Source organism: Pezoporus wallicus, unplaced genomic scaffold (genome assembly GCF_028554395.1).
Source record: "Pezoporus wallicus isolate ANWC-B61680 ecotype Strahan unplaced genomic scaffold, APGP_CSIRO_Pwel_v1 contig_10548, whole genome shotgun sequence".
Taxonomy (NCBI): Eukaryota; Metazoa; Chordata; class Aves; order Psittaciformes; family Psittacidae; genus Pezoporus; species Pezoporus wallicus.
This window is the reverse complement of record NW_026639416.1, coordinates 317,017-344,874: the sequence shown is the minus strand read 5'-3', so window position 1 is coordinate 344,874 and position 27,858 is coordinate 317,017. Positions and strand designations below refer to the sequence as shown.

General features: G+C 43.7%; 1 protein-coding gene across 1 annotated transcript; it reads left to right on the top strand.

Moving 5' to 3' along the window:
• The first annotated feature begins 1,441 nt into the window (after window positions 1–1,441).
• Window positions 1,442–27,858, top strand: RNFT2 (ring finger protein, transmembrane 2). The gene is made up of 9 exons (XM_057414639.1): window positions 1,442–1,916; window positions 4,812–5,290; window positions 6,416–6,492; window positions 8,050–8,150; window positions 10,634–10,787; window positions 20,778–20,927; window positions 25,166–25,231; window positions 26,270–26,371; window positions 27,595–27,858. The coding sequence occupies exons 1-9, from the start codon at window positions 1,834–1,836 to the stop codon at window positions 27,727–27,729; spliced, it is 1,347 nt and encodes a 448-aa protein (XP_057270622.1). The 5' UTR covers window positions 1,442–1,833; the 3' UTR covers window positions 27,730–27,858.

The window sequence follows — 27,858 nt, the reverse complement described above, 5'->3', positions numbered from 1 at the left end:
CTTAAAAATGAATTTTGGTCCTGAAAACACAACACGAAGCGTACAGCTAGAGATTAAAAAACTGCTGGGAGTTAAAGATCAAAATCCGTAGTAAAGAGAGTGTTGGTAACTTAGGGTGTCCTCTCCCTAAAATGTGTTGAAAGCTGTCTTTTTCCTGTCATATATGATGATGCAAAATGTTATTTATATAGGGCTGTGTATTTACATTAACTGTCAAGGGGATGTGCAAAGTTGGCAGCTCATATTAAAACCTCTGTGTTCTCTGTCAGTGATGACTCAAATCCAGTGTTGTCTCAGTTCCACCCACTTCATTCATGGGGTTCTGCAAGACTGGATGTTACAAACCAAAAGTCTTTCTCTTTGTTTTGTAAATGTGAACATTTTTATCTTCATCTTTTTACAACTTTGATACAGTTCAGATTTAACTGAAATACACTTTCTTCTGTCACTGATTTGTAACTTATCTTCAGGGCTGGACAAACTCCATATGCTTTTATTGCAGGTGTACATGGTGAGCACAATTGTCTCTTTATGAGCTCTGAACTGCATGGTTTGGGCTTTATCAAAGCATAAAAATGGAATTTAATGCAGTTTTCCATGGGCTAGTGGGTCACTGAAAGGGGGGGGTGGGGCTGAAATAAATATTCTGTGTTTTCTATGTCTCAGCTCTGCTTACAGACAGGTAGGAAATGTTCTCAGAGTCATTGTGCCTTTTCAGAATAGAGATATATGGCTACACATTTATTTACATATATTCATGGAGTATGAAATAAGTAATGTTGCAACTTTTGGTATTCAGAAGTATTTAGAGCCTTTTACATTTTATTCAGTAGCTGTTGTAGTTTAGGGCTGTGTAGGATCAAACTTCAAGGATTTAAAGGATGTCTCTCTCAAGCTTCAATGAAATGCCTGTGTGAATCTGGACAAATCACTTGCAAAACCAGCCTATTCCTTAGGTTTTATGTAACTAATATAACATTAAGCAGTCTAAGTATTTGCCAGTTACTCTGTGCTGTGCCTTGATGATGATTCTGTGTTCTTTGCTTTTGAATTAACTTTAGTTTTAAAAGGTGGAATGTGTTTGAGGTTGTTCCCTTAAAATTACACACTTGAAAGCAGAGATTGAGGTAACTAAATGAAGAACTTCTCTCCTTGTTCTAGAAAAAGTTCCTGAAGTTAATACAATTCCAGTGCCTTTTAATTTCCCACTCCAGACCTTACTTCATGCTGACAATTCCAGAATGAATGGAGCAGGAGCATGTGATCTTTTGTGTATGTGCATATTACTTATGACCATTGTGCAGAGTTTGCCAATGGCATTTCTGTGGTTTAAAAGGAGTGGGTTGCTTATTTGAAACAATATTGTCCTGACCTGACTGTATTTTTTCCTTTAAAATGTTTATATGTTTTCTTTTTTCCCTCCCTCTCAGTTTTGCCTTACAAAGCAAGTTTCTTCAGAAGAGGAAGAAGAGATTTCACTTCCAGAGTGAAACTGATTCCATGTCACATCAAGAGCTTCTCTGTTGTCCTCAAGTTCGCTGTCAGAACATCTCATCACAAACCTGCACACTCCTTGTGACGACTGCCATGGGCTGCAGAAGGGGATGTGACTAGTTCCTGCCCTGCTTAGAGACCTCTGTGTGTGTTTCCGTTTGCCAGTTGAACGCTGTTCCCCTGCAAGTGTGCTGAGAAACAAATGCAAGCTCGAGGTGGCCTTTCAGAGAAGCCAAAGATTTATGCCAGCCATGTCACTAGCTGAATGGGTCTCACAACCCTTTGACTCTGTGGGTCTTTGTTAGGAGTCACACTGGGATTTGTTGACCTCCAACATTAATGTTGAGTGTGCTGTGCTTTAAGGTTTTGAGGAAAATGCAGAGACGGCATAGCAGCAACACTGACAACGTTCCTCCTGAAAGGTACATCTTTTTCCTCCTTTTTTCCCTTCATTTTCCTCTCCAGAGGGGAATGTTCTGATTTAAATGTATGCTGTGGTTTAGAAAATGAAAGTTCAAAATTAAGGAAAGCATATATGTCCTGTGCATGGAGTGTGGCCAGGCTTTCTGCTTGAGTTTAGAGACAGGATTACTTTTCTCCAACATTTCACTTAATGACTGCTACCACCTGCAGTGTTTCAGATTTCATGGTCTGGTGTGGCACATATGGAGACAGTTGGCTTAGCATAGGCAGGATATTTGGGGGCTCTAGAACAGTGATTCATGGCACGGTCCTGTGGGGATCCTGAGTGCTGTCAATCCAAAAAGATCCATCTGTGTAAACACAGGCTATTTATACTGTTATTAAGGTATTTTAAAAGTCTGCTCTTCTGAAACTCCCAACTACTATGACTTAGTATTTTATAGCGAACTTGGGTGATCCTTTACATCATCCCAGAATCTGTATCTAGCTTTATGTATATGAATATTTAGAAGTAGAATACAAATAACCTCTAATTCACTTCTGTAATTATAATATCAGCAAGGGAGGCTTGCCACTGTTATTGTTCTGGTGCTAAATATTCCCTTGTGCTTTCCCAGGGTTAGAGCTTGACTTCTAGCTTGGTTTTGGTTTTTTTCCCTAAGAAGAAACTAGTCTAATTGCTCTAAGGCAAAGATGGAACTAATCAATCATGGACCACTTCTAGTCCCCATTCTGAATTTCAGGGGAAAAGAAAGCCATCTTCAGCTTTTTCAGCATGATGCTGCCCAAGCCTCACTGCAGGCTGTGGGTTTTATGTCAGCAGGCAAGGCTGGGACTTGAGAGGCGCGTTAAGGTTGTATGGGCCCTCTTGTCTGTAACATAGAGCTTTCTGAGTCTGTGCAAACTTGTAAGGCACTTCAGGATTGTTTGAATGGTTCAGATATATTCAGGGTAGGTGCCTATTGCTGAGTGCAAAGGATAAGCAGAGTAATCTCAGTTGGTTTTTGTAAATGCTTCTGTTTCTTAACAGCGTAAATGCATCTTGTCAGTACCATAGGCTGGAGGTTTCCTAACTGTCAAATGAAAAGTTGTTGCCACTGGTCTTCACTTCCTGTTAACTTCAACAAATTCACTATTTCATCCTTGTTTATTTGTTTTTAAATACGCCCCTGATGAATTCTTTCCTGTTGAAAGTGGAGTCATGTATCCTGGAAGTATTTTTCCAAACAACAATTGTGTCTTTATCTCTGACACGGGGTCCCACCCGACTTGTTATGTTCCCAGACATAAGTCCTGTCACATTGTGTCCCTCTCTTGTGTATACATCCCTCAATTGTAATGTTAGGTGTAAAGTCCAAGATCTGGTTGACGAATATTTTAAACCAAAAAGAGGTGTGTGATGTCTTTGACTTGATTCCTTGCTGGAGCCTGTGGAGAGACACTGGGAATGGGGTGTCACTATAAAAAGCCTTATTAGGAGTTTACTTAGTGGGAGGTATTCCCAGAGAAATTTGAAGCAATCTCCAGAGTGAGGTGAAAGGCAGTGCTCTGTGCCCTGTAAGATGCCTGGGGAGGCTTTGGAACTCATGGGGGAGAGAGGGTTAAGGGCCTTGCATGTGCTGTCTCAGCTTGGGACCACTATTTCTAAACTTAGAGATCTCCCAGGACTAAAATCAAGAGAGACCAAAGCTCTGCAACATGCCTTATTTGTAGGCTTTGCCTCTTGCTGAGCTTTATTTATCCTTTACTCTCCTTTTGCAAGTTAGAGAGGTGTTTGCTGTCTGCCTAATGATTGTTCTATGGTTACCTGTATTGCTCCCTGTGATCTAAACTTCATGTGTATTAATTTCAGTACCACTGAGTTCAGGTGAAGAAAGCCTGTTTTCTTCTGGTGTTAGGATGAGGGTATTTAAGCCTTTCTTTTAGAAATCTGGCTATAATCCAACAACCTCAGGAAAGAATCAGTGCCAGATCTAATTCTGTCCAGTGCCCAGTAATTTGGGTACACCCATGTCCAGTTTGCCAAGAATATCAAAATAAAACAAGTTCTCTTGACCCAGGAGCACATCCTTCACTTAAAATACTTCTTGGGTCAGGGACACACAAGCAGGTCTCAACGTTTCTCTTCCCCAACTGACTCTGTGTCTTGTTGGTATTACTCATCAGTGGGCAAGTAGTGATCATCCCTCAATAAAATCAGAAAATTTAGGGGGTAGGCCATTTGTTTGAGTTAGCTTGGTTAATGTGACCTGTCTTGGTTGTGCTGTGTCAGTTTACATGGGGCTTTGTATGTTTTGCTTGAAATATTAAGATCATTATAGACGATGTTGATTTTGGTATCAGATGTGTTATTTCTTTGGTTCCTCCAAAAGTAAATGGGGTGTCTGGGAACTCTGTTTCTTAGGGGAACTTAGGGGAAGTTCAGGTTAGATATAAGGAAGAAGTTCTTTACTGTGAGGGTGGTGAGGCCCTGGCACAGGTTGCTCAAAGAAGTGGTAAATGCTCCATCCCTGGCAGTGTTCACAGACAGGTTGGACAGAGCCTTGAGTGACATGGTCTAGAGTGAGGTGTCTCTGTCTTTGGCACAGAGTTGGAACTGGATGATCTTAAGGTCCTTTCCAACCCAAACCATTTCATGATTCTGTGAAGGAACTTGGCATTGTGATCAGTTCCTTCAAAGTACCCTGATCTTACAGTCTGCTTACTGGCCTCTAATTCTGCAACTCTGACTTTCCAACAGCAAATAGAGGGAAAAGCATCTGTCATCTGGGACCTTCATGTTCTGATAGTGTGTGAGGAACTCTTAATAGACTACAGTTAGGACTGGGCTATAAGACTGAGAAGTTCTGTGGCACTCATGTTGGTTTCATCACTTTCATGTCCATCCACTACAGAAACCGGAGCCAGACAGTGAGTTCCGAGACCAGCGTGGATGAAAGTGGAGTCTTTGAAAGTCTGAAGGCTGAAGCTTCCTCACCACAACAGTTGTTCTCAGGCCTGGCAGGCATCCCCTCAGGCACCATCACAGCCACCCCATTCCAGTCAGGTTTGGTCCTGGGCTCTTCAGCAGGAGGTGGGGAAGTATTCATTCAGATGCCAGCCCCAAGGGAGGAAGGGAGCAGTCGTACAGAGGGAGCCCCGTTCCACCACCGGCAATCATCCCATCATTTCCACCATGGCCATCACCGGGGTTCATCTCTGCTGCACATGGCAGGAGGGGATCGCCACGGGCACACTGAGGAAGGCAGTGATGAACAAGCTGGAACTCCAGCCCCAGCTCTTTCAGAGTTAAAAGCTGTGATTGGATGGCTGCAGAAGGGACTTCCCTTCATCTTGATCCTCCTGGCTAAAGTTTGTTTCCAGCACAAGCTCGGTAAGCATCTATCCTTTCTGGATTGTAAGTGTATTAGAGAGTGGTTAAGGAGCTTTAGCATGCTGTGGTGTCTGAGATATTTATCTGCATAAGTGTCTAAAGGTAGTCTAGCATGAAGGGGACATATTTAATGCATGCATTAATGCAGCTGATAAATTCACCCTACTTTCAGTCCAAGCTGTTTTCACCTGTGTCAGTCCCATCTGTTTCCTGTCCTGGCCTGTGGGAGACCAGTTCTGTTCCTTTTCCTAATCTCTCCTTGAAATTCCTGTAGGGGCTGAGGATGTTACCAAGGCTTCTCCCTCAGACCTCTCTCCAGGAGAGGTGGGAAAAGCTTACATTAGTGACTAGCAAAGGCTGCTGTGTAACACAGAAGGGTTCAGAGGGACGAGACACTTTTCCAGCTGGAAAGATGGAAGATGTGAAATCAAGCCAAACAGCATCAGCGTTTATGTCTTACAGTTGAGATCTTCAGAGTTACCTAAACAATGTGTCTATGTAGGTTTCTTTAATAGGAGGTTAGTCTTTCAACCCCTCAGTGCTCATGTCAAATCCATTCTTCTAATTCTCCTCTTACATGAAATTATATGTGTGGCCTGTCTGAGGATCCTTACTCACTCTGGGAGTAATATGCTAGATTATCATCACAGGGAAGCCAATAATGCTTTAGTCCACCTTACAGTTCTGCCAGTATTCCCCAAACCAGGTATTGATTCATGTCTGAAACATCTTGCTCCTTGAATTTGATCTCCTATGTGGATAGCGTGCCTTGTCTTCTGCAAGCTGCTGAACTGATACTGTAACACTGTCATCTAGCCGAGTTCTGTTTGCACAACACAGCCGCAACTTGCAGCACTTCTCCTTCAGCACAGAGCCTGACATTAGGATGGAGCGTCTGTATTGGACCAGGTGTCAGATGCTCACTGCAGTAGCTTCATTTTCATTTGGACTGAATTTTAACTTTATGGAGTCCACACTGCCCTGGTTCAATCACTGTTATACTCAGTTCAACCAGAATATCACCCAGTATTTTTTTCCTAAGTTTAAGATGCTGACATCAAATGGCTTAAGGCTGAAGATCCTCCTGCTCAGCCCTGTGTACACTGACAGTGTCTTTCCCTGCAGGGATTGCTGTGTGCATTGGTATGGCCAGCACATTCGCATATGCCAACTCAACACTCCGGGAGCAGGTCGCTCTGAAGGTCAGTACGGCCTCTTACTCTCCTGTGGTCCCAGGCAACATCACTCTGCACACAAAACAATGTCTCTGTTGAACCTTCTTTTGCAATGTAGGGCTGAAAGCTGTTATATAAATACATATCTGTCAGATTAAGAGTACTGTGCTGTAATCCTCACTTCCTACTTCTCCCCATTGATAACTTTCCCACAGTTTATATCCTGCTCTTTTTGTTTTATTATGCTACACTTTTACAAGAGAGGAAAGGTCAGGGATATCTTAATGTGCTCTTGGCTCTGCCACTGCTGTCAGTGCATCTTCAAGCACTCCTCTGCACCTCAGTTTCCCATTGTATACCACAGAGGTGCTGAAACCTATTCACTAGTTAATGAGGAGATTTAATTTATTATCATTTAGAGACTGTTTTGAGACATTCAGCTGAAGGATTTTGTAGCTGTATTGCTTGTTAGTGTCTTGATAATGCTCTGGTGATAATATGCTTAGAATATAAAGAAACCAGGAGATCTTTTCAGGCCTTATAATCAGTGTCAGCAGAATACTTCAACAGCACTGAAAGCACAACACTAGAATTGCTTCTTTTGATAAAAATTACATGGGTGGCACAAGTGTATATTTCTGTCTCCCAGCAGGAGTGGAATAAATGTGATACAGTGCTGAATGAACAGATAAATTGCACAATCATGTAACAGATTGCTGTGGCCTTGCCCTTTGCACCTTTGTCTTTCAGGCAGTGTGCCCCTTAATCCACCTGCTTTAAATCTCACCCTAACATCCCTGGCTGTTGAGTAGCTACAAAGAGCTGTTTTCTTAATAAATCAGCTCCCAAGAAAAATGCTGGGATTTTTCCTCCCAGGAGTAAAATTTACTCTGGTATTACACCAGGCCAAGACCCAGGACAAGATCTTCTGCCACCCACTTCCGTCTGTAACATTCCATGTCTTTTGAAAATGAAAATTTACACTTCTTTTGACCTTTATTTCCTCAATCAAAAATGCATATGCTAGAACCAGCATGTGTCCAGATCACATTCACAGGTGCTGCGTGCAGTGATGGGTTATGTTATATTTGATTTAGCTAAGCCTTCTGTGTGACTTCGGGTCTATTTGTAAAACACCCCTTTGACAAAGTGTCCTTTCAAACAGGTGACAACTCAGAATTACAGGACAACATATGGACTTTTTTTCTTTCCTTTTGTTTTAACCTCTTGTCAAACTGCATTTTGAATATCAGGAGAATTTAGATGTCCCAAGAACGATCCCAACTTTGAAAACTGAATTCTGCAAGTAAGGCTGTCGTTGTCACTGGCGTATTTGCTTGATTTCTCTGAAGTTACTTTATGTTAACGAGTTAGCTGAGTGAGAGCCATTTCTGCTTGTGTTTCTGTATATCTTTACCTACAGCCTGTTTCTGAGTTGTAGTCCTATGTAAATAAACTAACTACTGAACACTTAGTGGCATATTTGTATCCCCTGGGTTGGTCTTGCATTTTTCAGCAGTCAAAGACTCAGCACAGTCATTGAGACTTTGAATTTATCCTCTCTGCTTCTTTCTTCTTGCTCAGGAGAAGAGATCAGTGTTGGTTGTCTTGTGGATCCTGGCCTTTCTCACTGGAAACACCTTGTACTTGCTCTACACATTCAGCTCTCAGCAGCTCTACAACAGGTGGGCAACATTTCCATTGTTAATGATAGAAGGAAGTGATAATTTCCAGGGAGGAAAAGAGGGAAACCCACTTTCCTCCACACTTTGAGAGGAAATGTGCATACTGATGGTATCTGCTGTCTTTGTTAATATCACTGTAATACCATTTGATGGAGGAAAAGAGTGTGTGTTACTCCCACCAGTGGACTATGCTCCTACCAATGAATGACATAACCAGGGTCTGAATGGGTCAGGGTGCGATGATGCACTGCCGTGTTGCTGCTTGAAACATGTACACTTGCAGTTGTCTTACATATCAAAGCAGGGTGGATACTTTTTTATAGTGGGGCTTCTGAATTTTGACCACTGCGACTGAACATAAAGAGAAGGTGTTGGAAGCAGGTAAGAGATTGTCCCACTGATTTTCCACTTCCTCTGATGTTTTCTTTTCAGTCCATCAAGCTTTGAGTCTATTACAGGAGATAAACTGGAGACGAAATAATAGTGTTTTACTCCTGTGTCCTCTGGGCCTGGAGGCATTTGGATCTGAGGTAACTAAGATAGCCTCCGCTTTCAGATTGTGACTGGAGCAGTTCTCATGTACAAGCAAGTTAGTACCCAGGGATTCGGTTCAGCACTATCCCTGCCTGTTATAAAGCAGGGATTAAATGACATATAGGAAGCAAAGATACAGAACTTAAGCAAGGGAGTGCTAGTAGAATAAATAGGAAGCAATGGAGCAATATCAAACCTAGTTATGTGAGAAAAAGGTTTTTATATTTGTAGCTAAAAAGATAGGAATTATCTTCCCAATGAAAAATTTATTTGTCCCATTGAAGACCACTTAGAACTTCAGACTGAAAATACAATGTGTGTCACATGCATCAGGGGGATTGTGGCTACAGGGCTCTTGGCTATGTTTTTTCTGTTATTTATTTCATTGCTTCCCTGCTTCTTCCCACTGATACTGTCTAGTAAGTGGAAGAGTCAAGGTCTGCCCACAGCCCTGGTATCCTTTGGAATTGCCCCTAGTGTATTTGGGTTTGATCATTGGGAAGTTCTGTATGTAAGTGCTTCTAGTAAGCAGGAGAGATGAGGTGTATGTGTGGGTCCAAATGTGAGATGGTAAACCATGGGATACTCTGCATAGGGCTTGTAGGAGGGAAGAGGGGGGTTAAGGTTAAAAGCATGAATGGGACTAGTTAGAAATGAAGGCTAGATCATCTAAAATAAAAGGGTTTCAGCAAATTGGGGCCATCCTACACACTGGTTAGGCCAAGGGTTATTAACAGGGAACAGACTGGGCAACAGCTTCAGTGGCAAGCCCTGTTCCTCCCAGTGTTGTGGTGGTGCCTGCTGGGTCATACTTGGGCTGGTGTATCTATTGCTTGCCGTGTGGGGACCTGTGACTATTTACAAGGCAGGCTTGGGAAATCAGAAATAGCTGCTTTGGTTTTGTTTCTTTCTGGCTTATTTTTAATTTTTCTGATTTATTTACTTTTTGCTTTTTTTTTCCTAGTGCATGAATAGTAGTAAAGTCTCTGATTCTGTTTCTGTTTTTAGGGTGTAATTTTACCTGTTGTGCTGTGCCAGTGTTGTGAGTATTTTAAATTCACGTTCAGGCGTTTTGTTCTGGGTTGGTTATTTTCCTTTTACTTTTTGGTTTGTTTTATTTTAAGTTTTTGCTTTCTACAATGAGGCTTTAGTAGGTAAATTCCTGAAGAGGAATCCTGGTGTTTCAGTCTCATTGCTGCTCGGGTCAGTAGCTCCTGCCCATTGCTATCTGAAGTTCTGCTGTCCTGGAATCCCCTCTTTAAAGGGCAGATGTTCAGCCCAGTCAATAACATTATGTCAAGGGAACTACCTTTCTGGATCTTTGTTTCTGGTAAGAGTTGCTGCTTAACACAGTCCAGCTTTTCTTCTGCTTCAGACAGTGGCAAGCCACCATCAGAACATGACACACCTCAATTCCTGATCTCTTTGCCACACTAACAGTGCTTCCCTTGTCACCAGCACGTTTCACATGCACAAGCAGCTTTAGAAACTGCTGCTCCTGCAGTAGTTCTACCCGTGGCAAGCCAGTCTCAGAGGACATAGGGGTCTTGACTTCCCCAGGGAATCATAACTACTGCTGACTTCAAAGGATAAGCTTTTACAGTCAGATCCAATAGAGCAAGCCTGTGGACTAAAGGCATTGCCATTAGACCAGAGCTCACTTACAGTGTGGATTGCAGTCTTCCAAAATAGGCTTCATACATGTTTGGGTCCTGCTTTGTGATAGTGGGCAAACCTGCTGACCTAAGTAGGAATGGGCAAGACCAAAGTCAGGAGGCCCAGAAGAACCATGGGACTAATCTGCATGTCTTATTCCTGTTGCCCTTGGGAACTGAAGTTCAGTGGAGTTCCTAGGCTTTCTCTAGCCTGCAGTGGATAGAGCTGCTCATCAAGAAGCTTAAGCGAGGTTCTCCTTGCTGGTATCTGAGCCTTGGTGTCATGCCTTTCAGCCTTATATTTCTGAAACCCAACCTGGAGAGGCTGGACTTCTTCGACCTGATGTGGATTGTGGGCATCGCAGACTTTGTACTCAAGTACCTCACCATTGCACTGAAATGCCTAATTGTTGCCCTGCCAAAGATCATCCTTGCTGTCAAGTCAAAGGTAGGAGTCTCTTCTCTTCTTGCTATACAGATGTTTGTCTTTGATAATGTGATACCTTTGCAACATGCCTGCAGCATGAAATATGGGTGGAAGAATAAAAATAATAAAACCTCTGATAAAACTTGGGTGGAAAGTCACCTCGAGAGTCAGCTTTTTGGCTTTTGAGCCATCACAGACCTGAGCAAGGGTTTGGTAATCCCAGCAAGTAATTCAACTCCACACAGGTAATCATTGCTTGAGAAGGAATAGTTACTAGCGATGAGATAAAGGCTTTTCTGGTTGATGTTGTTCTAGATCTGCAAAGAAGTATTTCTAAAGCACCAATCTCTTCATTTAATGGAAGGAAATTGCAAGTACTTATCTCTCTGGCTTTCTGCTTTGGTCAAAGAAGTAACAGCATTAAATGTAAGCTTCTGATGCCACAGAAGACAGCACCAGTTGTAACCATGGCCAGAGAAATATTTTAACTAAATAGCTAACAAAGTTGATGATAGCATATACAGATTAGGCCTAACTTTTGAAACTTTCTCACCACATTCTCTCTTGAAAACCCTTTTCATACTGTTTTTTGACATGCACATGAAGTGCCTCTTCCTCCACTTGGTGGTAACTACATTTCAGTGGCAAATGTAGCAATGTGTAGTGTTTGCATTTGGTAAAGAAACTTCCTGGCAGCTGTTGGGATGAAAGGCAGGATGGAGATGCCAGATACCATCATTCATTGCTGAAAGTCTCAGGCAGGGCACTTAAGGGGATGTCTAAACTGGGAATAGTTTTGCTTAGAAATGACATGGGTGGCAAGGGAGTTGAGCAGTTTGTTCCTGCACAGCAGGGCTATGAGATGCTTATTAATTTATTTCTGGCAATTGTCCAGCTCTTTTTCCTTCTTCTATTATTATTATTATATTTTGGGAGATTAATGTGCTAGGTCAGAGCATAATCCAGCCTGGGGAGGGAGGGAAAAGCAATGTGAATAGTCTTCCCAAGATAAATTGCAGTGTTGGAAAAGGTTCACAGCCTTTGCTTGCTTGTCTGAGAGCTATCCCAAGTACTCATTAATCCTTGTCGGGAGAGAAGAAAGAGAAGGGGGCTTTATTTGCAGCTACAGTGGGAGGCTGGTAAGATCACATCTGTCATGGGCCTATAATGACTCAGAGCACAGATGCTTCATTTTTAATACCTTTTTCTGGATAGCAATATTTCTCACTTTTTTTGAGTCTCTTTTTGTCTTAGGATGTTGTTGATGGTCTTCTTGTCCCTTGATATCTGAGACTGCTGTTACCTACCACTATGGATCTGGATTTATTTTTATCCCTCTCTCTCCAAGGCATCCATTAAGCCAACCAGGGATGAGATCTGGTGTTACAAATTAAGCAAGATCAAACTGGGATGGGAATGCTCCAAGAAAACCACAGGATGCCATAGAAATTGTAATTGGTAACCACATAGCTGAGCTCTTTCCCCTGAGCTGGGTGACCCAGCTTACCTCTTAAAGCCAGCACAGTGCTATACATCTTAGTTTCAGATGAGTTTTAAGCTTTTTCTCAGAACAGTTCTATTGCACTTTAAGCACATTATCTTTGACCAAGTTCTTATCAACTTATTTACTATCTGCTATCTTAATACTTGCCAGATACAAAGTTTTTCTTTTCTTCCCCATATGCTTGTAGTAATGTTCCTGCTTGAAGCCTAGCTTGTAGTTTCTGAACTTCTGGATGTCTGACACATAATCATAGCAGATAGCAAGCTGCTGGAGAAATAAATTACACTGGGAATAGAGCTAGAAGATTTTTCCATGGTAGACATAGAGAATTTTGCTGACGTAACCAGCCAGAACTGCAGTTTCTAGCTGCCCATAACACAGAGCCTAAAGTGGAGGTTGCTGCACTGTCAGGGATAGAGTTCAGCACAGCTTAGAATGGGATAGAGGTATTTTATCTTGAGCTTCCTTGCAGTACTTTGATCATTCAGCACTCAACCTCTGGGCATGCTCCTCATTTTGGAAGTTCAAAGGCATTCCAAAGCCAATCTGGCTTTTCGCTGCTCATTGAGATTCTCGTCTGCTCTGAATAGCATGTGGTTTTCACCGATGCTTTCATAGCCTTTCTAGTACAAGGCATGCCCTCTGAATGTCCTTCTTTTGAAGTGTTCACATCTCCCCTCAGCTTCTCTGTAGACTGGACACCACTAGTTTTGAGTCTTTTCTCGGAGATCATTCGTTCTAGATCTTATTCTCTTCTGGACTTTCTTCAGTCCCCCCCATTTTCCAGACCATTTCTTCAGCCTATAAAGAAGAGTTTGGATTATAATCCTTCTTCCCAGTGTTTACAGCCTTTCCCACTTCAGTGTCAGCTGTACATTTGATAAGCCTACTTTGTTACATGAAGACACTAATGAAAACAGTGAGTAGTACTCCACTCTTACCTCAGTTAGATGCATCTTTTCATTTTGATAGTAAACACTAGGAATTTGGGCTAAAGCACTCAGTTCTCCCAATCTAAAGTACTGGGTCGTGTATTCCTAGTATGACACCATCACAGGAAGGGCAACTTTTGATTTCACGTGGCATCGAGGACCATCTTGGATTTATAGCATAGGATTTATGATCCGAGAGGCAGAAAAAGTCTGTCTTTGCAATCAGAATACAGAGAACAGTAGATGTGATCATGAGTGCTTGAAATGTGAAGCATGAGGACTGCTATGTTATCAGGATACAACTAGGCAGAGTTCTCCAAGATCAAATTACTCAGAAATAGAATATCATTGCAAGCAACCCTCCAAAGAGTGAAGATTGGAAATCTGACTATTTAATCCCAGACTTTCCCAGGTTCCAAACCAGCTCAGAAAAAAGAGGTGCCAAGAGAGGCTGTGAGACTACAATCAGGCTGGAAGGCAGGGAAAGGAGACAAAAGTAGAAAAAGGAAGGGAATCCCAACATCAGATTCCAGCCTTCCACCTCTGCAATCAGAGGTTGTGGGAGAAGGAGCATACCTGTGCCTAAAGCTGTTCCTTCATCCCCATGAGCTGAGGGGCCCATCCAGCTGAGAACAAGTTTTAATAGCAGCTGGGCTCATCATTACTTTGGAAGGGGGGTTTGGCTCCCACCCTGCATGCTGAAGGCTCTCCATTAAGAAAGGCAAATAAGATCATTTGGTTCAATAGAAAATGAATTAAAGTAAATTAAACTGCAGGAGCCATGTGGCCTGCAGAGGCCTCCATTGTTGTACACACATAAACAGCAGCTTTTCATTTGCACTGCTAAGGAATGACAGCTTGAGGGGGGTGGAATTAAAAATAAGGAAATAAATAATAAAAAGACACAGTTGCCAAAGATTCCCTTTAGGAAATCCCAGGTGCCTGCAAGTCTGCCATCCCCTCCTCATGGTGTTGTCAACAGTCTGATCCTGGAGAATGGAGTGAAGCGTGAAGGGGGAAAGGGGAGAAGGAATACCAAACCCAAAGAATTGGAAGAAACTGGTACCCCAGGTTCTGTTTTATATCTGTATGTTTCCCTATATTTCTACAGGGGAGAAAGGTACCAAGAACACACTTTTTTCCAACAGCCTTAGTAGCTGATATGTAAGTATTTTCTTTGCATGCTCAGTGCAGATGTGCAGCCAAGTTACAAGGAGCTGCATTTCCAGAAGATGGAAAATTCAAAAGGAAAACACTAACATTTGTTGGTTGAAAACACAGCATGAAATTACTGTAGGGAACCCAGATCCCAAAGAGCAGACCCAGACTCCTCCAAGGAAGGTACCCAAAATGTTTTTTTCCTGTAACAGAAGCTCTCTGCTGTGGGATGCTGGAGTCTTCTGACATCTGGTTTAGGGACCTGAAATCCAGGGAAGCAGCCCCAGACTCCTCCAAAGAAACTACCTGACATCATTTTTTCCTTTGGAGAAACATCTTTCCTCTGAGATCTGGCAGAGACTCCTCCCAAGCATATCCTGCAGTATTTTGACTTGTCAGTTGTGTTTGAAAGCTGGATCATTACAAATGAGGTTTCTTTTGTGGCAAGACTGGCATTACTCATGTGAAGATTTTTTTGGTGCTGTGTAAATATTGGCAATGTACAAATACTCATCCACACTAGCACTGTGGACTCCTCACTGCCTCTTTGAAAAGACTTACTTTTGGTTGATTGTGGTTTTTTGATGCTTTTTTCTTTAAAGTACCATCTCATCACATCTGGTTGGAGAAAACTTATTTATATGAAGGCACCCATTCTTTATATGGCTTTGGACTTAGACTTTGGACCAGATACCTTTTCTAGGTGCATTCCATGTTCCCTAGCATAGATAGTTTTGCCAGAGGGGAGGCTGAGATGAGCTCTTAGGCAGAAGCTCTTCCCTGTGAGGGTGCTGAGGCGCTGGCACAGGGTGCCCAGAGAAGCTGTGGCTGCCCCATCCCTGGCAGTGTTCAAGGCCAGGTTGGACACAGGGGCTTGGAGCGAGCTGCTCCAGTGGAAGGTGTCCCTGCCTGTGGTAGGGGTTGGAGCTGGAGGAGCTTTAAGGTCCCTTCCAACCCAAACCTTTCTATGATTCTGTATGATTGTTCTGCATCACAAGAAGAGCAAGTTGGAGCAGTTTGCTCCTGCCAAAGCATTTTCTCTAGGCCACAGCCTGTTCCAGGTGGCTCACATGAGGAATGAAGGTGCCAGAAGGAAGTTATATTAATTATGATGATGGCAGCAGCCTTCTCATGTCCCTGCAGCCTCTTTCATCATGCAGCCAGATAGTTATCACTCATTTTACATGAAGTCTGTGTACTTGTGTTCCATCCTGAGAAAAACAAGGTCTCTTGGAGCATTGGAGTCTTGTAGATACTGACCAAAAACCCCAGAAATATTAAAACAAGCAATGGGAGCAGGCACATAGATGTATTACAGAGTATCTGGGTGAAGATCTTCCTGCTTCATGTCTGTTCTCTCTTGTACTGTGTGATATGCCAGTTAATCCTAGTCTTCTCTAATAGTGTGGCTAAAGTGGCATTTCCAGCTAGGCAATGGACTGTCCTCTCTGTACCCTCTTCTTGGTGATCTTGGATGCTACTTGGGGGAACTCACTCAAATAGATTCACTCTTCTTGGGCAACAACCTTAGTTTTGATCCTCTGGAGCCACAGGAACTACGTGATGGTTCTGCAGAGACTTTTCCCTATTGCAGCCTGGGACGGATGTGATGTCCCAGAGTCAGAAGTGGGGGATTTATTACTTCTGAAAGAAAAATACTAACTAAAGCATAGGATTAGGTACTGGGGAGCTGGGACTCCTTTCTGTCCCTTTCCCTAACACACTTTGAAAGTCACTGCTACTAAGTTTCTAAAGGAATCATTGCTCCTCTGTGCCAAGTTTGACTTTCCAGTTTAAGATATCCAAGATGTGACTTTCAGACATGCTGTGCACCAAGTAAAAATCTCATTTTCCCCTCTAATCCCACCTTGGAATTACTCCTCATTAGTCTTGCATGGATTTTCACCAGCATCCTCTGTGCCACAATCCTGTTTACTGCTCCTACCCAACACTTCTTTATATTGGCAATATGACCTGAAATCTCAGCAGAGCCTGCTTTCCTCTCATCCAAATTGCCAGCAGGTCTCAAAAGTTGTTTTTCTAGCATCTTCCTGTTTCAGAATATGTCCTAATGCTGCTGGCAACAGAACAAGTGAGACTTGGAACTTCCCTTGAGTGCTAATCACAACTTACAGTTGCCTCATTGCAACTTCTCTCACTTCTCTTACATCCCATTTTAATTCCGCTGTGTAAAACCTTAGCATGCCTGTTTCCTTCTGTGGAGCACACGTATGCAAAGCCTTATGTCGAAAGGGACCACTAAGTCAGTGCTCAGACTATATGGGAATTAGCATTGCTTCTGCAGCTGTAATTTTCCCCCTTTGATGTTTCTAAATTATGATTCAAGTTTTAATTATGTGATTCCATGTTATTTTTCTGTAAGACTTCTTCCGTCCATCACCAGTGAAAGCAAGGTGAGGTATTGAAAGAGGGTGGTGTAGAAACTGGAAAGCATAGAGAACAAAGAGACCATTGGAAGAAGAGGAGTATTCTACAAGTTGAAGTTGAATGCTACACTGGAGAATTCAGTTCCATCCTTCATTTGCCAAATAATTCCTGTGTGATTCTAGAAGAGTCATGTACAGCTGCAAACTGAAGTCAGTGCTTTAGCTCTTAATGGTAATGTGAGCTATAAAATTAAGTGCTTTATAAAAAGTCTACTCCCAGGCATCTCAACTTAGACACCAAGAAAACCTTACCTTAACCTTAGTCTTTGTGTCTTGAGCTCTCATTTAGAAAGTAGAGAAAATAGCTGTCCCTTATGTCAGCTAACAATGTGAAAGTAATGGGGGTTTAAAACATCTTTTACTGTAGTGGTATCCTAAAGAGAGTGAAGACATTTTAGTGATAGGCTACTCTGAGTAATGCTCAGATAACATGAAGTGATAGGATGCAGATCTGCCTTCAAGTAGCAAGGAAACCATACTCACAAGTTACATGTTTAATTAGTACCACTCACCCCCTCTGAAAAAATAGTGATCACATCATTACAGACCATAATGTATTGCCTGTACAGAGAGAAAATCACAATTGCATGAAAGTCCTGAATTATGCTCTCAAAATAAGTGCTTGCTTTAAAGGCTAAACATGGTCTTTATGTGCTGAAGGAGACAGAAAAATAGAGGGCTGTACACAAGTAACTGGCTTAGTTTGTAACTGGGAAAAGAGAAGTCACAGTTTCACCACATGGTATCATAATGCCCATCAGAGTTGCTGTAACTGGATCCACAGCACAGTCCTTTGCCACTTGTGCTAATGAAGTGTTTGCTAACAGTAGTAGATGACTGTCAGCTTTTATAGTAACTGAGGAAGCAGGGTAAGGAGTGTACTACCTTTTTAGCCAGGCTTAACTCCAAGCCATTGCAAGAGCTTGATGAGAGCAGAACAGAGACTTCTCTGGCTTTATCCAGGTATACTTCCAGGTAACATGCTATTTAATCTCTGTAGTCCAGCAAGGTAGGTGTGCTCCTGCACAGCCCTGTCTTGCACTGGGGCTGGCTCACAGGCTCACCGAAAAGAGGTTTTGCTGATCTTGGAGAGCTGTTCAACCTCTTTATATGGATTTTTTATGAAATAGGAAGTCACCTAACAGAAGCAGGCCTTGCCTTATTTCAAGCTTCATTCACAGTCAGATGTATGGGAGGAATAGTTGTATTTGTGCTTTATATAACAGACAGCTCTTCCTAATCTTAATGAGAAGTAGCTGAAGTACTTCTAGCTGAGGTTTTCAGACAAAAAACAGCTTGAGACAAAGATTTGACTTTGCAAGCTTCAACCTAGATAGCCAAGATATAACAAAGTTGAAAAGCAGATGACAGACAGGTAGATTGGGTGTGCTTCCACCAAGTGATGGGTGCCATCTGCTGTAAGTTTTTGCTATCAGAAGTCTAGATTTTGCTGCTGGAATTGTAGGGGACAATCCCTGTTCTTTAAGCTTTAGGTTCAGAAGGAAAACTCCATTTCTGCTGCAGTCCTCTGTAAAATTAATGCTGATTTTCTAGGCACCGTTCCTAGTTTAAAAAGGGCTGGTGTGTTACACTGAGGACTGAGATGCAGGACAGTACATTTCTAAAAGTATTTACTGTAGAACTACTTCTCTAAATGATGCTCAGCTTCTTTGTATTGCTTCCCTCCTCCTAGCTGTAATCACTCCAAGCTTATCAGTGGTCAGGTGGCTGGCGTTAAGGGGCTGGATGGAGAGATGCACCCATTTAAAGCTTGACTTCACTCTTGTGACAGTGTAAATAAGTACCTAGCTGCCAAGAAATCCAGATACCCTGCAGTTACCACTGAGAACTGAAGGTTTGTATTAGATAAAGGGATTTTGAAAGCATTGTAAAGGGTGGAGGTTTTGTGGTTAGAAAATTGAAGTGTGTCACTTGTTGCATATTCATTTTAGAGCCGCACTCTGCCATTTCCAATTGTGCAGCTTGTCTGGACCTCTAGGGCTGCCTGTGACCCATCTTTCCTTATGCTTTGCTGTGGGTTCTGGTGTTTACATGCCTCAAAAGCTTCTGTTGTAGAGGTATTTCAGCTTTGATGCCCCAAATGCTGGATCGAGAAGCTCCGTCTGATGCAATGAGAAAGTAAGCAGTGACCTGTCCCAGCCCAGTCTGCCAGGGAAGCAGGGCTGAATAAAAGCAGATGAGTGCGAGCCTGATGGGAGGAACGAGTCAGAGAAAGCAGTTTGCTGCCTTTAGCTTGCTGTAGCTTTCATCAGAGCTGGCTGAGGAGGGGGAGGCAGAGAACTGCCTGTGTGAAGGGAAGGAAGTGACAGCATAGTCATTAGCAGACTGCGACCCTCTGTCACAAGGGCACCTGAAATAAACGATGATTGCATTGAAGCATGAGGCTGGATAGAGACCTCTGTGCTAATTTAATAAATTGCTTGCATTTAGGACTCCAGATTGTTGCTATTCCATTTTTGCTATGTGATGCCACCTGGGATTAACAAGGAGGAGGGGATTGGACGGGGGAGAAGAAGAAAGCAGCCCAGGTCCGTTAGCAACCGCTGGTGTGACCTCACTCCCTGTCCCCGGGGGGATATGAGATCATGAGCATGCCAGAGCCCTCTGAAGGATTCGATTTGCTCAGTGCAGCAGGACGGCCTGAGGAGTGAGCTCATCTCTGAGCCCCTGGGGAGGGGCACTCGCTGCTGCTTAGGGGCTGCACAGGACTTAATCCCCACTCCAAATCTCCCCAGTTAGCAACTGCCCTGTGATGACATCACTGATGACAAAGCTGACCGGGACAGCACAGCAGAATTCCAGGGGAATTTCCCCTGCTCCATGATCTTAAAGAAAAGAACCTGGACATGTTAAAACCAAATCTTTCAGTCCTAATAGTGTCAGTGGAGGTTAAGCCTAGTTCTGCATTCACAGCTTGCCCTGACCTGGAGCCCTGTGACCAGTTCTCCCTTTTAAACAGTGTGGGACAGAACATAAAGGGTCCTCATTAAGACTGAGGAAGGAGTAGGGGGTTGGAGTTGGTTTAAATTAGAGCTTTACTTAGCCAGCTTTCCTAATCTTATGTGCTTTTAATAGAAATTACATGGTAAGAAAGAGACATTTCAGTTGCTGCATCTCATGGCTGTGTAAGCCAGGAGGGAGTTTGTTACCCTGCAGGTGTCCTTCAGGGAAGGAAAGCTTTCTATTGGAGTAAACACCAGAAGGGCAAGGACAGCTTTTGTGCAGGTTTACAAAGGATGGCACTCATTCTTTGAGTCTCTTTTGAGAGAGAAGTGTTTAAACTTCCTCCTCCCCCCCCCCCCCCCCCCCCTTTTCTTCCTTAAGGCCCTCAGGAAGGTTTGTTTCTTTCAGTTCAAAATGCCTTGAGGGTTTGCGTTTTCTTTCAGCGCCAGTCTTATCTGTGTACTGTACAATGCACAAGAGCCAACACACACCTGAGTGGAAGGATGCTGGCAAATAGATAATGAACTTGATTCTTTGGGATGATCTAGAAAGTTGTCAGGAAGAGCAGTTTAATCCCTGTAGCTTCAGAAGGGGTACAGGATCAGAGACACCTACCTTGCATTCCTTTTCTCATCATTAACAGTATCTACAACTTATGCCATATTAATTCCTGTAAGTCTTAAACCCTGCTTTTAGCATTCTTTAGCATTGTCCAGATCAGCAATAAGGTTTATATCCATAACTTGCTCTAAGAGTTTAAGATGCAAAAGTGTAGAATAGCTGGGTAAGTGGCAGAGCAAGAACACTATGAAACAATGAAGTGAGTTATCCTTTCTACACCCCAAGTTAAATGGCTGCAAAGAAAGCTGCATGTCATGAGTACTGGTCTCTGCACCAGTTAGCAGTGTGCAGATGGACAGGGAACACAAGCCCTATATCAACTAAGTGTTATTGTTTTGCCTTCCTGATAGTAATGATGTGCCCCTTGTTTGGTTGGGTTTTACAGGGGAAGTTTTACCTGATTATAGAGGAGCTAAGCCAGCTCTTCCGCTCCCTTGTCCCCATCCAGCTATGGTATAAATACATCATGGGAGATGATCCATCCAGCAGCTACTTCCTTGGTGGGATCCTGATTATCCTGTACAGCCTCTGCAAGGTAAGTACCACGTCCCTAATAACCTCTATGGGAGCTGTAGCAAGAGCAGAGTGAGAAGCACAGCTGAAGGGAGCAAATGTACCTCTTGATTGTTGCTAGCACTATGCAGGAAGGGAAGCTGCAGCAGATGGGAACACCATGTGCTTCAGTTGCCAAAAGCCTTTTGCTTCACCAGTATGTGGGCATTGATGAGCTAGAGGAAAATCTGTGAGTCCTCATGTAGCATTGCATCAGGCTTATGAAGTCATTGCTGCTTTCTAATACCCTTCTATAAAAGAGAATGGGAGTGGAGTCTTGGGGACCAGGACTGGAAGAGATGTTAACTGTCACTAAACTTCTAGATGCAACACCAGAAGGAAGATTGCAGTTAAATGTTTCTCTCAAAGCCTTCCTCTGCCTTTCAAGGCAGGGTAGGTACTCTGTTAGTCACAATACTCAATGGAGCAGGGAGAGAAAGAGTCATCCAAGTCCTGATGAAGTAAAACAGATAGTTCTGGCCCCATTCTGGCTGATACAAGTCCAGGATCTCAGCAATGGACAAGAGTAATGTTTCGTCACAAGCATTAAGAGCACAAAGTCTGGCTGTACAATTGGAAATAGGTGTGACTTACTTGGTGTCCCGAGTCTGAGGTCCAGAAATAGTTGTATATCTAATTGTGTGCATTGAAACCTGCCTAAAGGCAAAGCAGTAGCTGAATAAGGATATATGTATCTGTGCTGTCCATCTCTGAGAAAGGCCAAGTGATTCAAGCTTGCTGCAGCCCTGATATTTGTCTGTGCCTAAGAAAAAGGGACTATGGCTTTGCAGAAGCAGACTGAAGAACAGAAGACAGCTGAGCTGAAAACAGCTCAAAGGGGCTAATGGATTGCTGAGTCATAACTAAACCATAAAATAGATCTTATGCAAGATGTGCCTGCAGTTGCATCTATATGTTGTATAGGAATGGAGCATTGCAACCCCTGCTGCCAAGAAACATACAGGTTTTGTAAGCAAGATAGGCAGAGGAAGTTGTGAGAAGTGATTTGGGCACAGCAGGTCTGTGATCAAGCCAGAAGCACAGCAAACTATGCCAGAACAGAAAGAACCTGAGACCAGTGGAATGACCTACGCACCCATTCATTCTCTTAGCTGTATATTTCCTGCTCTTTACTCTGTCCTGCTGGAGATTTTTGTTGCCCCTTTCATAGATGTCATTGCCTGGCTCCATTTTGGACGATATTCAACCTTTCAAGCACACATTTCACAATTACAAAGAGAGATCTGGTGTCCCTTCTTGCAAGAGTTACTCAACACCTGGAAAAGGGACTCTTATCTGCAGTTCTGCACACCATTTCTGATATTTGGAGAAGCCCTTAGAGTGTGAAGAAGCAGTGGGGGCCATGTGTTCCTTGGCTCAAGGTGAGGGTAGGAAGTCAATCCACATGCTGGGGTGTCCAGGTCAGTGGAATCTGTAGCTTGGCACAGGTATGGCTGTGGCTGGACTGGAAACCACCACTTGCATAGCATAGCTCAGACATGAACTGCTGCTTCCAGGCTGAGCTTCCCTTCCCATGGGCAGGGATTGTGGGTAGGCACCCCAGGTGAAGCTTGTCAGGGCCCTGCAGGCCTATTAATGCACTTAGGGCCCTGACACATAGGTGCCAGCAGTTCTTTATGGTTTAACTTGATGTTTCTGTACTATGAAGCCTTCATAGGTAATGTTGTGATGATCGAGATTTGAAAAGCAGCCCCATTTTGGAAAGTCTTGCTGATCAGTTGTTTAGAAGAGGAGAGGGCAGGTATTTACCAGCCTTGGCTATACCTTAGGGTAGGACTGAGGTGCACACTTTGTGAAAGTGCTTTGGCTACAGCCTGTGCCTTTGACATTCTTGTTTTTTTCTTTAATTCATCTAGTTCATCAAAGATGTCCACGGAAGTATAGGCCAGCTGAAGGGTGATAGGTCCAGGAACATGTCCCAGGTCATTATGTGACAACTGCTGAGTACCACGTTATGTGGCAACTGCTGAGTACCACACGCGTGTCCAGGTTAGGATTAGACCTCTGCACATGAGAGACTTTGCTTGGAAGTGGAAGAAAAGTGAGAGCACACTTCCCATACAGATCATGAAATGTTAGGTGTGTGCATCCCATCTACAATCACAGGAGTTGCAGGTCTAATTCTTTGTCTGAGACACTGAAAGTATACCCAAAGGAGTCCACATTAGCAAAGCCACAAACCACATTAGAAAAACCACAGAAGCCAATTTGGCACTCAGAGCTTCTGTGCTGCTGGCAGAAATCCAGGGCTCAGCATCCCCTTTCCCTACACAAAGGGCAGGCTGAACCTGGAGAAGGGTGTATATAGCACAGCTGATGGGAGCTGTCTTGGTGTCCCTCTCTGGACGGTATAAACATGGATCTGTGATTTTGACAAGGAAATCTCAGATGTTCATCAGTAAGGACATCAGGTCTTAACTTCTTCCCTGTCCTGAACAGAAACACTCACTGTTTGTGAACCCAATTGCTGCAATCGTATTGCTAGAAAGATGACTGATGCAACTTCAGTGCATGGGGTGATAAATGGATGTTAGACAACTGTAAGATGCATCTTTTGGGGCTACAGAAAACTCCAGAGGAAAAGAAACTGAAGGGGGATAAATGGGCTGGGAGTAGAGGAGACATCAGAGCCAGAGCAGGGATGTTAGAAGTCATGCTATAAGCAAAGCAACCAGAAAAAGCTCTGAATTGGACTGTAGAGAAGAGCTGATTCTTATCCTTGTTAGATGATACAAAGTGTAGTAGTGGGCAGCCTCAAGTGCTAGCTGCTGACTGGAAGCATTACTACAAGGACCATGGGAGCCTTTTTACGTGCTGACTGGAAGCATTATTGGTGCCTTCATTTGATTCCACATCTCTTGCCTGATGATCTCATTGGCATTCCCTGCAGTGAGCCCACTTAATCACGCTGACCAAAAAGGGAAAACAATAGAAAGCCAGCTCCAGGCCTTCTAGTGCCTTTGTACTGGTGAGCCTTTGTACATGCAGAGCTGGTGCAGTTCTGCATGTCCTGCTTCACATCAACGCTGCCCTCATACCTGCTTCTCACTCATGCGGGTTCAAAATGGAAAGGTCCTGTTATATCATCTGTCCCTTCTCCCCACTAATGCAGGGCTGTTCTTTGCAGTCATTTCTTCGTATCTTCCTAGTGTTCATAGTGTCTTCTTCCCTGTGTTCTGCCAGCAGATAGGGAAGCTGAAGCTTCTTACTATGTCTTCACTTCAGGAATGTTGAGTGTCTCCTCTCTTGCTCAGCCCCTTGATGCTTGTAGGCAGTTTATCATCTTTTCCTCCCACTTTTGTATTCTGACAAGCTGTACATACTTATGTCCTTTAGTCTCTTTTCAGCAATCATTTTCTGCAAACTCATTTTCTGCCCTTCCCTGAACTGCTTTCAGTGTTCAATGAGGAGCCCAGAATGAAGGCTGCTCACCACCTGTAGTTACACCATGTTTGCTGGGCGATGGAGGGAGGGGGAAAGAACAGGGCTGGTGTTGCCCCTGCTTTTGGCCATCTTTGGGCATCTGTAAAGAACCAACGTGCTGGACACTCACCCCCTTCCTGGCAATTAAAGTTTCTCACTCTTTAGGTGGGTGGGAGCAACCCAGCCTCAGTCCTGCTCCTCATTCCTCAGGTCATCCTTCTCATTGTAGCATCTAATCCCCTAAATCACTCTCAGCAGCAGGACAGGCAGAGTATCATCTGGGCCCTCAAGTGTCAAGCTGTGTGGCAGTTCCCTTTTCCCAGAGGCTGAGGAAAGCTGCTTGCTTCTTCTTCCATGTGAAAAGGCTGCTTTTCCTTTCCTCTTTCCCAAGCTAGCCACAGTGTTTTCTAACCTCACTTCTGGGCTTCTCAGGTCCTCAGTTCTCATGGTGGGAATGGGTCCATTTTAGCTCTTTCCTACTTAGTAGGGCTGGACAATTTGCCCCACCACAAACCCCTCGTGTCTGCTCCTCTTTCTGTTGGTAAGGTCTCTGCTCTGCAGTCCATTGTTACCAGCACTTTTTTGGCCACCATTCTCCCCTGTCAGTTCACATTTATCACTTATTTCATGATCACCATGAGATCTTTTTTGGCACCATCGTTACTTAGGATGTTTGTTCCCTTTGAGTATCCATTTGGAGCCACTGTTCCTGGACTGTCCACACAAGCGCACACACACTCTGTGAAAAGTATCTAAACTGGAATGTCTTTATTGCAGTCTTTTGACATCTGTGGTCGTCTGGGAAGCGTCAGGAAGGCTCTGAAGGTCCTCTGCACCCCACAGGTGAGTAGTCGCACACATTAGAGCAGTTTCATAGGTGGAACTTTGTTACTGTTGAACTGTGGAGTTGAAAATTGCTCAGTGTATCAGGATCACAGAATGAAGTCATTTGTTGTCCCATGGCTGGATAAGCTGTATCTCTTGTCAGGGGTATTAGGGACCTTTTCTGGTATCTGCCCTGTCCCAGCTATGGTAAGAGATTGTTGCTAGTCTGGCCTGTTTGATTGGAAACACTGTGTAATATGGATTAATCCATTGAGGCCAAAGCTGCAAGAAGCTGACAAAACTTTGCAGTGCAGAGTGTGAGAAAGACTTCAAATAGAAGGATGTAGTTTCTGATGTGCAGTGACTTTAGAAGAGATGCTGCAGTGCACAGGAATTATCCCAGGCATCACATTATACAGTCCTGATACTTAGATCCGTGCAGTGAAATACTGTGGCATATTTTAAAGTGGTAAAATCAAAGACTGTAGAGGAAAGGGACACAAAACATCACTGATGCTTGTTGGAGCGGCCTTGCTTATTCTGTGGGCTTGGGCTGGGCAGTTTTCCTCAGCATATTTCTATTTCCCCTATTACTGTTCCAATAGGAGAAGCAACATTTACCTTCCACATATTTAAAAAGACAAGTGGGAAGCCTGTGGGTGCTGCTGTTGTTGTTCTTTCCTCTATTGTCTAACTTGCTACTAATAATACCTCCTACTATCTAAACACCTCTGTAAATGATGCTGAATTAATCCTTTCAGCTCCCTGTTGAGCTCATTACGTTCCATTATCATTGCTCCGAGTGGAGGCACTAAAAGATGGAGTCAGCTCGAGGGGAAAACAAATTGGGGAACACAGAGCTCCACTCCCTCTGTCCTGTGTGCTGGTGCCCAAATCTCTCTTCCCCATACACAGTGACATAACACAGGTGTCTTGCCCAGGTCATGCAGGGAATCTGGGTGTGAAAACCAGTGTCTATATATACGTGCAGATTATATACCCAGATTATCTTCAAACCCTTTGACACTGGAGTTTTTTCCCACCTCTCCATAACAGACCTATGGAGTTCGTGCCACCAGCCAGCAGTGCACTGAGGCCGGTGACATCTGTGCCATTTGCCAAGCAGAATTCAGGGAACCTTTGATCCTGATATGCCAGGTAAGACCCCAGCTTCCCATGCCAGGTTTCCCCATTGGCATTCACCTTCTGCAGCTGGGGAGAGGCACAGTCAGCCTGGGTACTTCTGAAGTAATTTACTGGGACTCAGTCTACGTCTTTGTGGACATTTATTACCTTCTTCCAGACAGGCAGTGATTTGGAGATTACTGAGCCACTATTTAGGGGCTGATCACGGCTAATGTGATGGAAAAGACCAGCCTTGTAGTCCAGACACTGCAGTTGGCAGTCCAGATCTTGGATCTAGAATGCAAGGCATTTTTATCTGCTTTGTAACAGGTTTATCAAATTAAAGCAAGTAGGTCACAGTGAATCAAAAGTGCCTCTTACTATTCCTGTGAACATCTGTGCAGATGTTATCAAGCTGTCAGCCGCAGAGATTCTATCTTGGTATGTGTTTATCAGAGTTGAGATTCCAATGAGTAACATTTCTCCTGGCTCTACATGTGCTGAGGAGGTCTCAGCTTCTTACAGGTTCTCCATGCTCTCTTCTTGCCCTGTTCCTGCTCTTACAGCCTGGGGCTAGATGGTGGTGTGTGCTGGGCAGCCATCCCTCCTGATCCCTCCTTGTACCCAAGGCAGGCTGGAGGGAGAGTCCTGTTGTGGCTCAGTGTTGAAATGAGAGAAGATAGGGAGTGAAAAATGACATTTATAGAGAAGGGGAAACTGGAACTGAGGGTGCTGAGGCGCTGGCACAGGGTGCCCAGAGAAGCTGTGGCTGCCCCATCCCTGGTGGTGTTCAAGGCCAGGTTGGACAGAGCCTTGGGTCTTGTGTGAGGCATCCCTGCCCATGGCAAGGGGTTGGAATTGGATGATCTTAAGGCCCTTTCCAACCCAAACCTTTCTGTGATTCTATGTGAGCCCAAAAAAGCAAATGCAATGAGTAGGGGAAGAGAAGGGGTTGTTTGAGCTAAGTATCGAGGATGGAAAAATGGTCAATCACTTTGTTGGCCCGGATGTTGCTTTAATGTTTGCCTTTTTAATGTTTCTACTGCTATAGTAACAAACAGTAAATATATCACTAGCTTTGGCCAACTGAAATAGTAGTAATGCTGGGATTTATATTTCTTATCATGTGAGTGCTGGTAACCAGCTCCACTGTCCACTTGAACCTGAATCATTCCTTGCTCCCATGGCTGTCCTATTGAATGGGACAAGACTGGACCTCCTGGCCTCATCCTGATGATGCCTTTTTGTCTCCATAGCACGTGTTCTGTGAAGAATGCCTCTGCCTCTGGTTTGACCGGGAGAAGACCTGTCCTCTTTGTCGTTCTGTCACGGTTGAAACCCTGCGTTGCTGGAAGGATGGCACCACCTCTGCTCACTTCCAGGTGTATTAAAACCATTACAAATGGAATAACATGTGTGGAGAGAAGACAAAGCTGGAAAATCTGGTGATCCCAAGGCCCCTGTTTAGTAGCCCATGGATTTATCTTAGTCTTTCTTCCAGCTCTGTTTCTCCAGGAGCC